The sequence below is a fragment of the Pongo pygmaeus genome, chromosome 1 (assembly GCF_028885625.2).
Source record: "Pongo pygmaeus isolate AG05252 chromosome 1, NHGRI_mPonPyg2-v2.0_pri, whole genome shotgun sequence".
Lineage (NCBI taxonomy): Eukaryota > Metazoa > Chordata > Mammalia > Primates > Hominidae > Pongo > Pongo pygmaeus.
This window is the reverse complement of record NC_072373.2, coordinates 178,500,737-178,516,485: the sequence shown is the minus strand read 5'-3', so window position 1 is coordinate 178,516,485 and position 15,749 is coordinate 178,500,737. Positions and strand designations below refer to the sequence as shown.

The 15,749-nt window shown below is 40.9% G+C and overlaps 1 protein-coding gene across 2 annotated transcripts in view; it reads right to left on the bottom strand.

Moving 5' to 3' along the window:
- The window catches only part of RAB3B (RAB3B, member RAS oncogene family), an 82,487-nt gene that overhangs the window by 23,150 nt on the left and 43,588 nt on the right, over positions 1-15,749 (bottom strand). For both annotated transcript variants that reach the window (XM_054453735.2, XM_063656082.1), the window contains exon 3: positions 1,269-1,387. In XM_054453735.2, the coding sequence (XP_054309710.1) occupies positions 1,269-1,387 (119 nt within the window). The remainder of the gene's footprint in view (positions 1-1,268; positions 1,388-15,749) is intronic.

Sequence of the window (15,749 nt, the reverse complement as noted above, 5' to 3'; positions counted from 1 at the left end):
ACACAGCTTCACACAATTATGACAACTGCTCCCTGGGAGAAGCGAAGTCCTCGAAGGTCACTATTAGGCAAAAGGGAGGAGACAAGCCCAGCACTGGCCAGCACTGCTGCTGTGTGCCTGGCCTGCTCGGCCTCTCCGATTCTGAAGGACAGCCACCACACAGATGTCCTACCTTCCTCCATCCTCATCCGAGCAGGGACACTGGGTCCTGGCCCTCCCTCTCACGTGTCCTTCCCCTCAGGCTCCCTTCTCCTGGGAATAGTGCCCCAGGAGGAAAGCTGTAAGTTGCTTAGAGGTTGCAACTCTGGGGTGCTGTACTGATTTCCATTGCATATTGGGCTTTGATGAACTTGGACTGTATGTGCTCCTGGACACCTGGCTCAGCCCAGGGATAAACTTTAAGTGCTATGTGAATTCACTCTCCACTGGAGCTACAGTAATCTTCCTGAAACACAAATGTGAACCTGTTGGTTTCTAATTCATACGTCATCACCTATGAGACAGAATCCAAACTCCTTATAGCAGCACACAAACCCTTCATGACCTATGCCCTTCAACACTTGCACCTACCTTCTCACCTTTGCACATCTGTACTCGTTTTCTGGAACATCCTTATTCATTTGTCCCTTGGGCTAACTCCTGTTCATCTTACAAAATGCAGCATATGTGTCAGCAACTCCAGGGCACCTTCTCTGACTCCCCAAACTGGGTCAGAGAGCCCTCTGCTGGGTTCCCACAGCCCTGATGCCTCGCTTCATCACTGCACCTAGCACTCATTTTCTTTTCTTTTCTTTTTAAGATAGAGTCTCACTCTGTTGCCCAGGCTGGAGTGCAACAGAGTGAGCTGGTGTGATCTCAGCTTACTGCAACCTCCGCCTCCCAGGTTCAAGCAATTCTCCTGCCTTAGCTTCCTGAGTAGCTGGGATTACAGGCATGTGCCACCATGCCTGGCTAATTTTTGTATTTTTAGTAGAGACGGGGTTTCACCGTGTTGGCCAGGCTGGTCTCGAACTCCTGACCTCAGGTGATCTGGCCGCCTCGGCCTCCCAAAGTGCTGGGATTACAGGTGTGAGCCACTGCACCCGGCCTATCACATGATATTTTCATTCCTGCTTATGGATCTGTCTTCTTCTCTCATCTGTGAACTCCTGAGGCCAGGAACCATGTCTGATTCATCTGGGCTTCCCCAGCACACAATACAGGACCTAGCACATGTTAGGTTTTAATGAACAGTTTGCTAAATGAATGAATGAATATGAGTCTCATACCAGTCTTGGACAGCATTGAAGGACTCTTCATTGGTGATGTCATACATCAGAATGAAGCCCATGGCCCCACGGTAATAGGCTGTTGTGATGGTCCGGTACCGCTCCTGCCCAGCTGTGTCCTGGGCAGGAAAAGAAAAGAAACAATCACTTAGAAAGTCTGCTTTGGTTCCTAAAAAGTCCCCAGGACAATTAACTAATAACCCAAGGCATTTTTTTTTTTTGAGATGGAGTTTCGCTCTTGTTGCCCAGGCTGGAGTGCCATGGCACGATCTCAGCTCACTGCAACCTCTGCCTCCCAGGTTCAAGTGATTCTCCTGCCTCAGCCTCCCAAGTGGCTGGGATTACAAGCATGTGCCACCATGCCCAGCTAATTTTGTGTTTTTAGTAGAGACAGGGTTTCTCCATGTTGGTCAGGCAGGTCTCAAACTCCTGACCTCAGGTGATCCACCCGCCTCGGCCTCCCAAAGTGCTGGGATTACAGGGGTGAGCCACCGCGCCCAACCCAAAGCATATTTAAGGAGCATCTATTATGTGTCTTGTATTGTGCTTGCTGAGTAGATTAAAATGATTTTTTAAATCTCATAGAATTTAATAAGAATAATTAAAATCCTAATGGAAAAGTGGACAAGAGGCATGAACAAGCACAGAAGAAATGTTGAGTGGGTAATTATTATATAAAAAGTTTTAACCTTATTTTTTCTTTTTTTTCTTTTGTTTTTAAGACAAAGCCTTACTCTGTTGCCCAGGCTGAGAGCCCTGGCACAATCATAGCTCACTGCAATTTTGAATTTCTGGGCTGAAGCAATCCTCCCACCTCAGTCTCCAAGTAGCTGGGACTAAGGTTTTGTGCCACTGTGCCCAGCCCCTTATTTTTAATAATAATTCCCATGATTGATAAGCATGCAGTGAAATATACAACTTCACGTCTTGCTTGTGGGAGTGGAACTTGGTTTAGCCTTTCTGGGAATCAATTTGGAAGTCTTGAGAGCATTAAGAATGTTCATACTCTTTGACCCAGAAATATTCCTTCTGGGAATTTTTCCCACAAAATTAGAAAAATTTTCCCTATAAAGACAGAAAGTCAGACAAATATGTATGTACAAAAACACATTTGTTAAAACTTTATCTAGACGGTGAAAACATATCATCAACTTATATATTCAACAATAGGAGAATGGTTAAAATGTAAGAATTTTTATGTAAGTTCATGTATGTAAGAATATTTAACGATATGAGACAATACTTGTATGTGTGATCTATTAGTTTTATAACTATATGTGCACAGAAAAAAATAGAAGAAACACATCAAAAGGTTAATAGAGATTTTCTCTGAATAAGAGACAAGAATTACTGAGATTTTGATTTTCTTCATGTAATTTTTTTTTTTTTGAGACAGGGGTCTCACTCTGTGGCCCAGGCTGGAGTGCAGTGGAGCAATCTTGGCTCACTGCAATCTCCACCCCCTGGGCTCAAGTGATCCTCCCAGCTCAGCCTCCTGAGTAGCACACCACCACACCCAGCTATTTTTTGTATTTTTAGTACAGATGAAGTTTTACCATGTTGCCCAGGCTGGTCTCAAACTCCAGAGCTCAAGCAATCCACCTACCTCAGCCTCCCTAAGTGCTAGGATTACAGGTGTGAACCACTGTGCCCAGACTTCTTCATGTATTTTTATTATCTCTACAATGAGCACGTATTACTCTTATGTAAGGAGAAATAAACATTTTTTCAAAAAATGACTTTAAGACAATTATTTTTTTTCTTTTTTTTTTTTTTTTTTACTTTTTAAAAATTATTATTATACTTTAAGTTTTAGGGTACATGTGCACAATGTGCAGGTTAGTTACATATGTATACATGTGCCATGCTGGTGTGCTGCACCCATTAACTCGTCATTTAGCATTAGGTATATCTCCTAATGCTATCCCTCCCCCCTCCCCCCACCCCACAACAGTCCCCAGAGTGTGATGTTCCCCTTCCTGTGTCCATGTCTTCTCATTGTTCAATTCCCATCTATGAGTGAGAACATGCAGTGTTTGGTTTTTTGTCCTTGTGATAGTTTACTGAGAATGATGATTTCCAATTTCATCCATGTCCCTACAAAGGACATGAACTCATCATTTTTTATGGCTGCATAGTATTTCATGGTGTATATGTGCCACATTTTCTTAATCCAGTCTATCATTGTTGGACATTTGGGTTGGTTCCAAGTCTTTGCTATTGTGAATAGTGCCACAATAAACATACGTGTGCATGTGTGACTTTAAGACAATTCTTAATCACAAGTAGCTCATAGTCTAGTTGGAAAGACAAACACATAAGCAAGCAACGAAGACAAGACCAACAGCAAAGGGTTATCGGGGCACATTGGGATGCTTCCAAATTTTCCACACAGTCCTCGTGTGAGGGACCAGCCAATCTTCTCTGTATCATTACAGTCTCAGAATGTGTGATGCTTAAGCATGTATAAAACATGTCCTCATATATTATCTCATTTAAATTCTATGAGATTCCAGTGAGGTAGGTGTCATTATTATTTACACTTTATAGTTGAGAATGCAAAAATTGCAGAAAGGGCAAGTGACTTTCCCAAGGTCAAGGTCACAAAGCTGGTGACAAAAAGGTAGGCCTTAAATCTGGGACTTTTTTTTTTAAAAGAGACAGGGTCTCACTCTGTCACTCAAGCTAGAGAGCAGTGGTGCAATCATCATAGCTCACTGCAGCCTTGAACTCCTAGGCTCAAGTGATCCTCCCACCTCAGCCTGCCGAATGGCTAGGACTACAGGTGCTCACCAGTGTACCCAGCTTTTTTTGTTTTGAGACAGGATGTCACTCTGTCATCCAGTCCTGAGTGCATGATCACAGCTCACTGCAGCCTCAAATTCCCAGGCTCAAGTGATCCTCCCACTTCAGCCTCTCAAGTAACTGGGACCACAGGCACGTGCCACCATGCCTGGCTAATTTTTTTTACTTTTGTAGAGACAAGGTCTTACTATGTAGCCCTGGCTGGTCTGGAACACCTGAACTCAAGTGATCCTCCTGCCTCAGCCTCCCAAAGTGCTGGGATTACAGGCATGAGCCTGTAAAGCCCAGCCAAATCCAGGACTTCTGATTCCATGTCTAATGCAGGTACCACCACAACCCCATCGATGAAAGATTGATTTATTCACAAGCATCTACTGAACACCATCTATAGTTGTAACAAAAATAAATAAGGAGAAAAATAATTTCAGTATGCCACTATTTTTATATAGGTTGCACCTGTTATCCACAAATACTAGAAAACCCTGGAGAATATATGTTGTTACTCTCATCTTACAGGTGAGGAAACTAAGATTCATTCAGAACTAATCTGTCTCTCTCCTGCACCCATTACAACATATTGCCTTAGCCATGAACTATACTTAGTGTGATAATAACATAGAACAACCACCATCCCTGCCCTCAGGAAGCCTCAATAGAGTTGTGAAGGTGGCTAAGATATAACAGCAAATTGATAATTAGCAATATGAGGTAATATGTCATCAGTACCAGATAAGTGGTATAAAAAAAAAAATGAGTTGGCCGGGCATGGTGGCTCACGCCTGTAATCCCAGCACTCTGGGAGGCCGAGGTAGGTAGATCATTTGAAGTCAAGAGTTTGAGGCCAGCCTGGCCAATATGGTGAAATACTGTCTCTATTAAAAATACAAAAGTTATCCAGGTGTGGTGGTGTACACCTGTAATCTCAGCTACTTGGGAGGCTGAGGCACGAGAATCACTTGAACCCAGGAGGCAGAGGTTGCAGGGAGCTGAGATGGCATCATTGCATTCCAGCCTGGGTGAAAGAGCAAGACTGTCTCAAAAGGAAAAAAAAAGAGTCACACAAGTTCAGGTAAAGTAGAAACATGGTGGTTTGGGGTAGTTATGGAAGATGTCAAAGTGGAGATAATATATCCTTTAGGATAGGCTAGGTTCTTCAGGAACAAGCAATCCCAAATCTCAGTAGCTTAAACAACAAGGTTTTATTTTTTATTATTATTACATATCCATTAAGGATTGGCTGGGTACTCTGCTTTTTGTCATCTTTATTCCAGGATAAAGACTGACAGAGCAACTACCAGAGGGGAAGAAAGTATGTGAGTCATGTATTGGCTCTTAAAACTTCCACTTTTCCCATTTCACTGGCCAAAGCAAGTCACAAACCCACACCCAACTTTCAAGGGGTAAGAAAGTGCAATACTGTCATATGCTCAGGAGGAAAACTGGGACTATATGGTAGAAGGCATAATGATTCCCATGGGTGGAATCTGCACCGAGCCCAGGAGCATCACATGAAAATGTGCTTATTTGGCAATATAAGGAGAACAACTTTTCTAAAGAAGAGTTTTCCAAGCAGAAAAGTAAAGGAGTGGTATTTTGGCAGAAGGAACAGTTTTTGACAGTGAGTACTCCTGAAGAACTTAAGGAATGGTAGGAGATGAAGCTAGAAACGGTAGGTAGGTGATGAAGCTAGAAAGAGCTCTGAATACTATGCTATGGGGTATGGACTTTATTTTTTAAGATCAAAGATTTTGAGCCAAGGGATTAACATAATTAGATCTGAGATTTAGAAAGATCACTCTAACAATGGTGTAGAGAATGGACTGGAAGGAGAAGAGATAGGAGGCAGGAAGGCTGGTTAGAAGATCTTTGCAGTAGTACAGGTCAGACTAAATAAGAATTTGAGCTAGAGTGGTAACAACAGGCATAGAGTTAGAACAGATTCATTGGGATATTTAAGAGGTAAAATTATAGGGAATGGTGATAGATTAGATGTGAAGAGAAGAAAAACAAAGATAGCAGTTGTTTCTGTCAGGGCTTGGCTTCTCCATGTCCTCAGCAATTCAGCTCTGGCCCAGACTTGCATAACCTTACTCCATAAAACAAAACCTGTATCTAACATAATCACCCTCCTTGGAGAGCATATGAATCACCACCTTCTTTTCATTGAGCAAGGTCTTTGAGCATCTTACTCTCCACCTCAATCAGCTTATCAAAGTATTCCTTCTGACCACATACAGCAGTTCTCCCTATGAGTTCTGGAAGATATTTTCTCCAGCTCATGAGTGAGTGGGAGGATAAATGAATAGATGAATGGATAAATGAGTGAATGAATAAATGAGGGACTGAACATTTAACACTGGAAATCTTAGACATTATTGAGAGAAATCTGCCATATCCACATCAAAGCTCTGTGTGTTTGTGACTAAGAAACATTGAAGCAGTATTTGATCCACTCCTCCTATGCCCTTGCTTCTGCTTCCTGAGCTCCTCAGAGCCAACTCCAAAGAATAGACCTCCCACTGATCTGTAGGTTCAGTTCCTAAATCCTGTCCTGCAGGATTTGGAATTAAGCCACTCTTCCTGGTCTAAAAGCCCAGGCAGGATTTCTGAGCGCCTGCATTGCCATCAGGCCTCAGCTCTCCTCTGTCTCCCTAAACTATGCCCTGTTATTCTGTGAGAGTGTCGAGTCTTCCATCTCTGCCTGGAGCCTAGCCCTGTGCCCAAGCTCTCCAACAGAAGAGTCTTGTCACCCAACTGAATCCCAACTAATTAGAAATTCTGGTATATACCCCATAAATGAGTTTGGACATGGAGTCAGTTTTATCTCAGTACTACCAGTACATAGCACAGGGCTGTGCACACATTAGCAATTCAACCACTGTTTGTTAAACAAAAAGGCCATGTAGTCTTGAGGTTAAGACCGTGATCTTTGGAGTTAGCCTTCTGGGTGTGAATCCCTATTCTACCACTTACTCACTATGTGACTATAGTACACAGCCTCTAAAATGGCTCCTAAAATGTCTCCTGATATTCATGCTTTTGTGTAATCCTCTCTTTGGGCAACTTACCTATTGGAGCCTTAGTTTCTTTATCTATGAAGTGGGAATAATAATAATACTTCATTTTATTGCACTTCAACTTATTACACTTTGCAGATATTGCATTTTTAACAAATTGAATGTTTGTGGCGACCCTATCTCAAGCAGGTCTATCAGAGCTATTTTTCCAATAGTATGTGCTCACTTCATGTCTCTGTGTCACATTTTGGTATTTCTCACAATATTTCAAGTCTTTTCATTATTATTATATCGGTCATGTTTATCTGTGATCAGTGATCTTTGATGTTACCATTGTAATTGCTTTGGGGTGCCATGAACCACACCCATATTAAGGCAGTGAACTTAATGTTGTGTGTGTTCTGAATGCTCCACCAACCAGCCATTCCCCCAACTCTCCCTCTCTTCAGGACTCCCTATGCCTTGAGACACAACAGTATTAAAATTAGGCCAATTAATAACCCTACAATGGGCCGGGCGTGGTGGCTCATGCCTGTAATCATAGCACTCTGGGAGGCCGAGGCAGGTGGACCACTTGAGGTCAGGAGGTTGAGACCAGCCTGGCCAACATGGTGAAATCCTGTCTCTACTAAAAATACAAAAATTAGCCAGGCATGGTGGCAGATGCCTATAATCCCAGTTACTCAGGAGGCTGAGGCAGGAGAATCACTTGAACCCAGGAGGCAGAGGCTGCAGTGAGTCAAGATCACACCACTGCACTCCAGCCTGGGCGACAGAGCAAGACTCCATCTCAAAATAATAATAATAATAATAATAATAATAATAATAATAATAACAACAACAGCACCATCACAATGGCCTCTAAGTGTTCAAGTGAAAGGATGAGTTACACATCTCTTGCTTTAAATCAAAAGCTAGAAATAATTAAGCTTAGTGAGGAAGGCGTGCCAAGAACTGAGATGGGCTGAAAGCTAGGCCTCTTGTACCAAATGTTAGCCAAATTGTAAATGCAAATGTAAATTTATTGAAGGAAATTAGAAGTGCTACTCTTGCGAACACATAAGTGATAAGAAAGCAAAACAACCTTATTGGCAATATGTAGAAAGTTTTAGTGGTTTCTGGATAGAAGATCAAACTAGCCACAATCTTTCCTTAAGCCAAAGCCTAATTCAGAGCAAGGCCTTAACTCTCTTCAATTCTATGAAGGCTGAGAGAGGTGAAGGAACTGCAGAAAAAAAGTCTGAAGCTAGCGGAGGTTGGTTCATGAGGTTTAAGGAAATAAGCTATTTTCATAACCTAAAAGTGCAATGCTGATGTAGAAGCTGCAGCAAGGTTATCCAGAAGACCTGATAAGATCATTGATGAGGGTGGCTACATTAAATAAGTGATTTTCAATGTAGACAAAACAGCACTGGAAGAACATGCCATCTAGGACTTTCATAGCTAGAGAGAAGTCAATGCCTGACTTCAAAGCTTAAAGAACAGGCTGACTTTCTCGTTAGGGGTTAATGCAGCTGGTGACGTTAATTTGAAGTCAATGCTAACTTACCATTCTGAAAATCCAAGGGCCCTTCAAAATTATGCTAAATCTACCCTGCCTGTGCTCTAGAAATCGAACAACTAAGCCTGGATGACAGCACATCTGTTTACAATATGGTTTACTGAATAATTTAAGCCCATTGTTGAAACCTACTCTCAGGAAAAAATATTCCTTTCATAATATTCCTGCTTATTGACAATGTGCCTGGTCACCCAAGATATCTGATGGAGATATACAAGGAGATTAATGTCTTCATGCCTGCTAACACTACATCCATTCTGCAGACCATGGATCAAGGAGTAATTTTGACTTTCAAGGCTTATTTGGACCTGGGCAAAGTAAACCGAAAACTTTCTGGAAGGAATTCACCATTCTACCATTAAGAATATTCGTGATTCATGGGAGGAGATAAAAATATGAACATTAGTAGCAGTTTGAAATAAATTGATTCCAAACTTTGGAATTATGGATGACTTTATGGGGTTCAAGACGTCAGTGGATGAAGTAACTGCAGATCTAAGATCTTGTGGAAATAGCAGGAGAACTAGGATTAGAAGTGAGACCTGAAGATGTGACTGAATTGTGGCAATCTCATGATAAAACTTGAATGGATGCAGTTGCTTCTTACAGATGAGCGAAGAAAATGGTTTCTTGAGATGGAGTCTACTCTGGTGAAGATGCTGTGAACATCCTTGAAATGACAACAAATGATTTAGAATATGACATAAACATAGTTGGATAAGCAGTAGCAAGGTTTGAGAGGACTGACTCAAATTTTTAAAGAAGTTCTACTATGGGTAAAATGCTATCAAACAGCATCACCATGCAACAGAGAAATCTTTCATGAAAAGAAGAATCAATCGATGCAGCAAACTTCACTGTTGCCTTATTTTCGGAAATTGCCACAGCCACCCCAGTCTTCAGCAACCACCAACCTGATCAGTCAGCACCCATGAACATCAAGGCAAGACCCTCCACCAGCAAAAAGATTAACACTCACTGAAGGCTCAGATGATTGTTAGCATTTTTTAGCAATAAAGTATTTTGTTGGTTTGTTTGAAACAGGGTCTCACTCTGTTGCTCAGGCTGGAGTGCAGTGGTGAGATCATAGCTCACTGCAGCCTCAACCTCCTGGGCTCCAGTGATCCTCCCACCTCAGCTTCCCAAAGTGTTAGGATTACAGGCCTGACCTGCCCTAAAAGAGCTCCTGAAGGAAGCACTAAACATGGAAAGGCACAACTGGTACCAGCCGCTGCAAAATCATGCCAAAATGTAAAGACCATCGAGACTAGGAAGAAACTGCATCAACTAATGAGCAAAATAACCAGCTAACATCATAATGACAGGATCAGATTCACACATAACAATATTAACTTTAAATGTAAATGGACTCAATGCTCCAATTAAAAGACATAGACTGGCAAATTGGATAAAGAGTCAAGACCCATCAGTGTGCTGTATTCAGGAAACCCATCTCACGTGCAGAGACACACATAGGCTCAAAATAAAAGGATGGAGGAAGATCTACCAAGCAAATGGAAAACAAAAAAAGGCAGGGGTTGCAATCCTAGTCTCTGATAAAACAGACTTTAAACCAACAAAGATCAAAAGAGACAAAGAAGGCCATTACATAATGGTAAAGGGATCAATTCAACAAGAAGAGCTAACTATCCTAAATATATATGCACCCAATACAGGAGCACCCAGATTCATAAAGCAAGTCCTGAGTGACCTACAAAGAGACTTAGACACCCACACAATAATAATGGGAGACTTTAACACCCCACTGTCAACATTAGACAGATCAACGAGACAGAAAGTTAACAAGGATACCCAGGAATTGAACTCAGCTCTGCACCAAGCGGACCTAATAGACATCTACAGAACTCTCCACCCCAAATCCACAGAATATACATTTTTTTCAGCACCACACCACACCTATTCCAAAATTGACCACATAGTTGGAAGTAAAGCCCTCCTCAGCAAATGTAAAAGAACAGAAATTATAACAAACTGTCTCTCAGACCACAGTGCAATCAAAATAGAACTCAGGATTAAGAAACTCACTCAAAACCGCTCAACTACATGGAAACTGAAAAACCTGCTCCTGAATGACTACTGGGTACATAACGAAATGAAGGCAGAAATAAAGATGTTCTTTGAAACCAACGAGAACAAAGACACAATGTACCAGAATCTCTGGGACGCATTCAAAGCAGTGTGTAGAGGGAAACTTATAGCACTAAATGCCCACAAGAGAAAGCAGGAAAGATCCGAAATTGACACCCTAACATCACAATTAAAAGAACTAGAAAAGCAAGAGCAAACACATTCAAAAGCTAGCAGAAGGCAAGAAATAACTAAAATCAGAGCAGAACTGAAGGAAATAGAGACACAAAACACCCTTCAAAAAATCAACGAATCCAGGAGCTGGTTTTTTGAAAGGATCAACAAAATTGATAGATTGCTAGCAAGACTAATAAAGAAAAAAAGAGAGAAGAATCAAATAGATGCAATAAAAAATGATAAAGGGGATATCACCACCGATCCCACAGAAATACAAACTACCATCAGAGAATACTACAAACACCTCTATGCAAATAAACCAGAAAATCTAGAAGAAATGGATAAATTCCTCGACACATACACTCTCCCAAGACTAAACCAGGAAGAAGTTGAATCTCTGAATAGACCAATAACAGGATCTGAAATTGTGGCAATAATCAATAGCTTACCAACCAAAAAGAGTCCAGGACGAGATGGATTCACAGCCAAATTCTACCAGAGGTACAAGGAGGAACTGGTACCATTCCTTCTGAAACTATTCCAATCAATAGAAAAAGAGGGAATCCTCCCTAACTCATTTTATGAGGCCAGCATCATCCTGATACCAAAGCCGGGCAGAGACACAACCAAAAAAGAGAATTTTAGACCAACATCTTTGATGAACATTGATGCAAAAATCCTCAATAAAATACTGGCAAACCGAATCCAGCAGCACATCAAAAAGCTTATCCACCATGATCAAGTGGGCTTCATCCCTGGGATGCAAGGCTGGTTCAATATACACAAATCAATAAATGTAATCCAGCATATAAACAGAACCAAAGACAAAAACCACATGATTATCTCAATAGATGCAGAAAAGGCCTTTGACAAAATTCAACAACCCTTCATGCTAAAAACTCTCAATAAATTAGGTATTGATGGGATGTATCTCAAAATAATAAGAGCTATCTATGACAAACCCACAGCCAATATCATACTGAATGGGCAAAAACTGGAAGCATTCCCTTTGAAAACTGGCACAAGACAGGGATGCCCTCTCTCACCACTCCTATTCAACATAGTGTTGGAAGTTCTGGCCAGGGCAATCAGGCAGGAGAAGGAAATAAAGGGTATTCAATTAGGAAAAGAGGAAATCAAATTGTCCCTGTTTGCAGACATGATTGTACATCTAGAAAACCCCACTGTCTCAGCCCAAAATCTCCTTAGGCTGATAGGCAACTTCAGCAAAGTCTCAGGATACAAAACCAATGTGCAAAAATCACAAGCATTCTTATACACCAATAACAGACAAACAGAGAGCCAAATCATGAGTGAACTCCCATTCACAATTGCTTCAAAGAGAATAAAATACTTAGGAATCCAACTTACAAGGGACGTGAAGGACCTCTTCAAGGAGAACTATAAACCACTGCTCAATGAAATAAAAGAGGATACAAACAAATGGAAGAACATTCCATGCTCATGGGTAGGAAGAATCAATATCGTGAAAATGGCCATATTGCCCAAGGTAATTTATAGATTCAATGCCATCCCCATCAAGCTACCAATGACTTTCTTCACAGAATTGGAAAAAACTACTTTAAAGTTCACATGGAAGCAAAAAAGAGCCCGCATCACCAAGTCAATCCTAAGCCAAAAGAACAAAGCTGGAGGCATCACGCTACCTGACTTCAAACTATACTACAAGGCTACAGTAACCAAAACAGCATGGTACTGGTACCAAAACAGAGATATAGATCAATGGAACAGAACAGAGCCCTCAGAAATAATGCCGTATATCTACAACTATCTGATCTTTGACAAACCTGAGAAAAACAAGCAATGGGGAAAGGATTCCCTATTTAATAAATGGTGCTGGGAAAACTGGCTAGCCATATGTAGAAAGCTGAAACTGGATCCCTTCCTTACACCTTATACAAAAATTAATTCAAGATGGATTAAAGACTTAAACGTTAGACCTAAAACCATAAAAACCCTAGAAGAAAACCTAGGCATTACCATTCAGGACATAGACATGGGCAAGGACTTCATGTCTAAAACACCAAAAGCAATGGCAACAAAAGCCAAAATTGACAAATGGGATCTCATTAAACTAAAGAGCTTCTGCACAGCAAAAGAAACTACCATCACAGTGAACAGGCAACCTACAAAACGGGAGAAAATTTTCGCAACCTACTCATCTGACAAAGGGCTAATATCCAGAATCTACAATGAACGCCAACAAATTTACAAGAAAAAAACAAACAACCCCATCAAAAAGTGGGCGAAGGATATGAACAGACACTTCTCAAAAGAAGACATTTATGAAGCCGAAAGACACATGAAAAAATGCTCATCATCACTGGCCATCAGAGAAATGCAAATCAAAACCACAATGAGATACCATCTCACACCAGTTAGAATGGCAATCATTAAAAAGTCAGGAAACAACAGGTGCTGGAGAGGATGTGGAGAAATAGGAACACTTCTACACTGTTGGTGGGACTGTAAACTAGTTCAACCATTGTGGAAGTCAGTGTGGCGATTCCTCAGGGATCTAGAACTAGAAATACCATTTGACCCAGCCATCCCATTAGTGGGTATATACCCAAAGGACTATAAATCATGCTGCTATAAAGACACACGCACACGTATGTTTATTGCGGCACTATTCACAATAGCAAAGACTTGGAACCAACCCAAATGTCCAACAATGATAGACTGGATTAAGAAAATGTGGCACATATACACCATGGAATACTATGCAGCCATAAAAAATGATGAGTTCATGTCCTTTGTAGGGACATGGATGAAATTGGAAATCATCATTCTCAGTAAACTATCGCAAGGACAAAAAACCAAACACCGCATGTTCTCACTCATAGATGGGAATTGAACAATGAGAAGACATGGACACAGGAAGGGGAACATCACATTCTGGGGACTGTTGTGGGGTGGGGGGAGGGGGGAGGGATAGCATTAGGAGATATACCTAATGCTAAATTGCGAGTTAATGGGTGCAGCACACCAGCATGGCACATGTATACATATGTAACTAACTGCACATTGTGCACATGTACCTTAAAACTTAAAGTATAAAAAAAAAAAAAAAGAAAGAAACAAATAGGACAAAATACTAAGATTTAATAAAGCTGGGTGTTCGGGTAAAAAAAAAAAAAAGGATTACAGGCCTGAGCCACCATATCTGGCCTAAAGTATTTTTTAATTAATGTATGTAAATTGTTTTAGGCATAATATTACTACACATTTAATAGACTACTACAGTATAAACATGGCTTTTATATGCACTGGGAAACCAAAAAATTCATGTTACTTGCTTTATTGCAATATTTACTTTATTGTGGTGATCTGGAACTGAACCTGCAACATATCCGAGGTATGCCTGTACCTACCTCAGAGTTTTGTGAAGATTAATAGTGTTATTATATGCGAAATGCTTAGAACAGTTCCTGGTGTGTAGTAAATACCATATAGGCATCAGTTATTGTTTTTGCACTTCCAAAGACAGTTCCAGGAACAGGGCCAGCTTCCCAGGGTCTGCCCTGCTAGAGTGGATGGGTCTCATGCTATATGTGTCATTTCCCATTCCATTCAAACCTGCCCAGGGCTGCCTCCAGCCAGAGTGTCAATGTAATGTTTCCCTTAAAGAGTAGCAACATGACCTGTTAGAAAGAGAATGGGTGAACTTAAGAGTTGAGCAGGCCTTGGCCTAACTCCCAGCTCTGCCATTCATCAGCAATGTGATTTTGGACTGGTTGGTTATTTTACCTCTCTGAGGCTCAGTTTCCTCACATCTGGAATGGAAATAAAAATGCCTACTTGGTAGGGTTTTCATAATAAGATATTTTTTAAGTGTCTGGCTTATAATAGGTATCCAAATATAGAAGTATTTATTATTTAACTTTTAAATTAATTTTTTTAAGTAATTGAGCCTTAGTTTCCTCAACTGTGAGGTGGTGATAATAATATTATACTTTGAAGAGACTGTGTGAGAATGACAGATAATGTAGGGGTAGAGCCTAGCAGAGCACTGGCCACGTGGTAGGTGCTCAATAAAGCTCATAGTAAGTGCTGCTATTACTGTTGATATTGTTGACATTTTTATTTCACTTAAAGAAAAGCAAGGTTGGAAACACAACACTCCAGCTCTCACTATCCTGTGCTCTATGGAAAGCAGCCCAGAGAATCACTCCTGAATCTCTCCCTTTTATTTTTAAAAATCACATTGAGGAACATTGATTCTCCTCCTACTGATGAGAGTCAGAAATAGAATCACAGAGGAGATGAGAAGGAGGAGAAAGAAAGAGGAGTGACTCACTGGCTACTTGAGGAAGGAGACCATGTCATCAAGAGAAATCAATTCACTTCTACGCAACAGACATTCACTGAGCTCTTCATATGGGCAGAGGATTATGCCAGAGAACAGACAAGAGAGTGAGCACCACTGCTCTGGTCTCCCATAGCCCGGTCAGTGTGGCAGAGAGACATGTGGGCAAGACAGAAGGGGACTAATGTTAACTGAACACCCACTATGTTCTGAGCACTTTGGTAAGTGCTTTATATATGAGACCCATTATATTATTTGTGGTAACAAAATAACACTGTTAGTTGAGCATTACTACATGCCAGGCACATGTTGGTAGGCACCTTTCTTATTTTATTTGATTTTCAAAACACTCTTCTGAAATACTACTATCTCTATTTACAGATGAGGTAAAGTTTTAAATAACTTGCCTAAGATCTTGCAGTCAGTTCATTTCAGACTGAGATTCAAACCTGGTCTGTCTGATTCCAAAGCCTGTGCTGTTTCCAGGATGCCGTTTACATCAT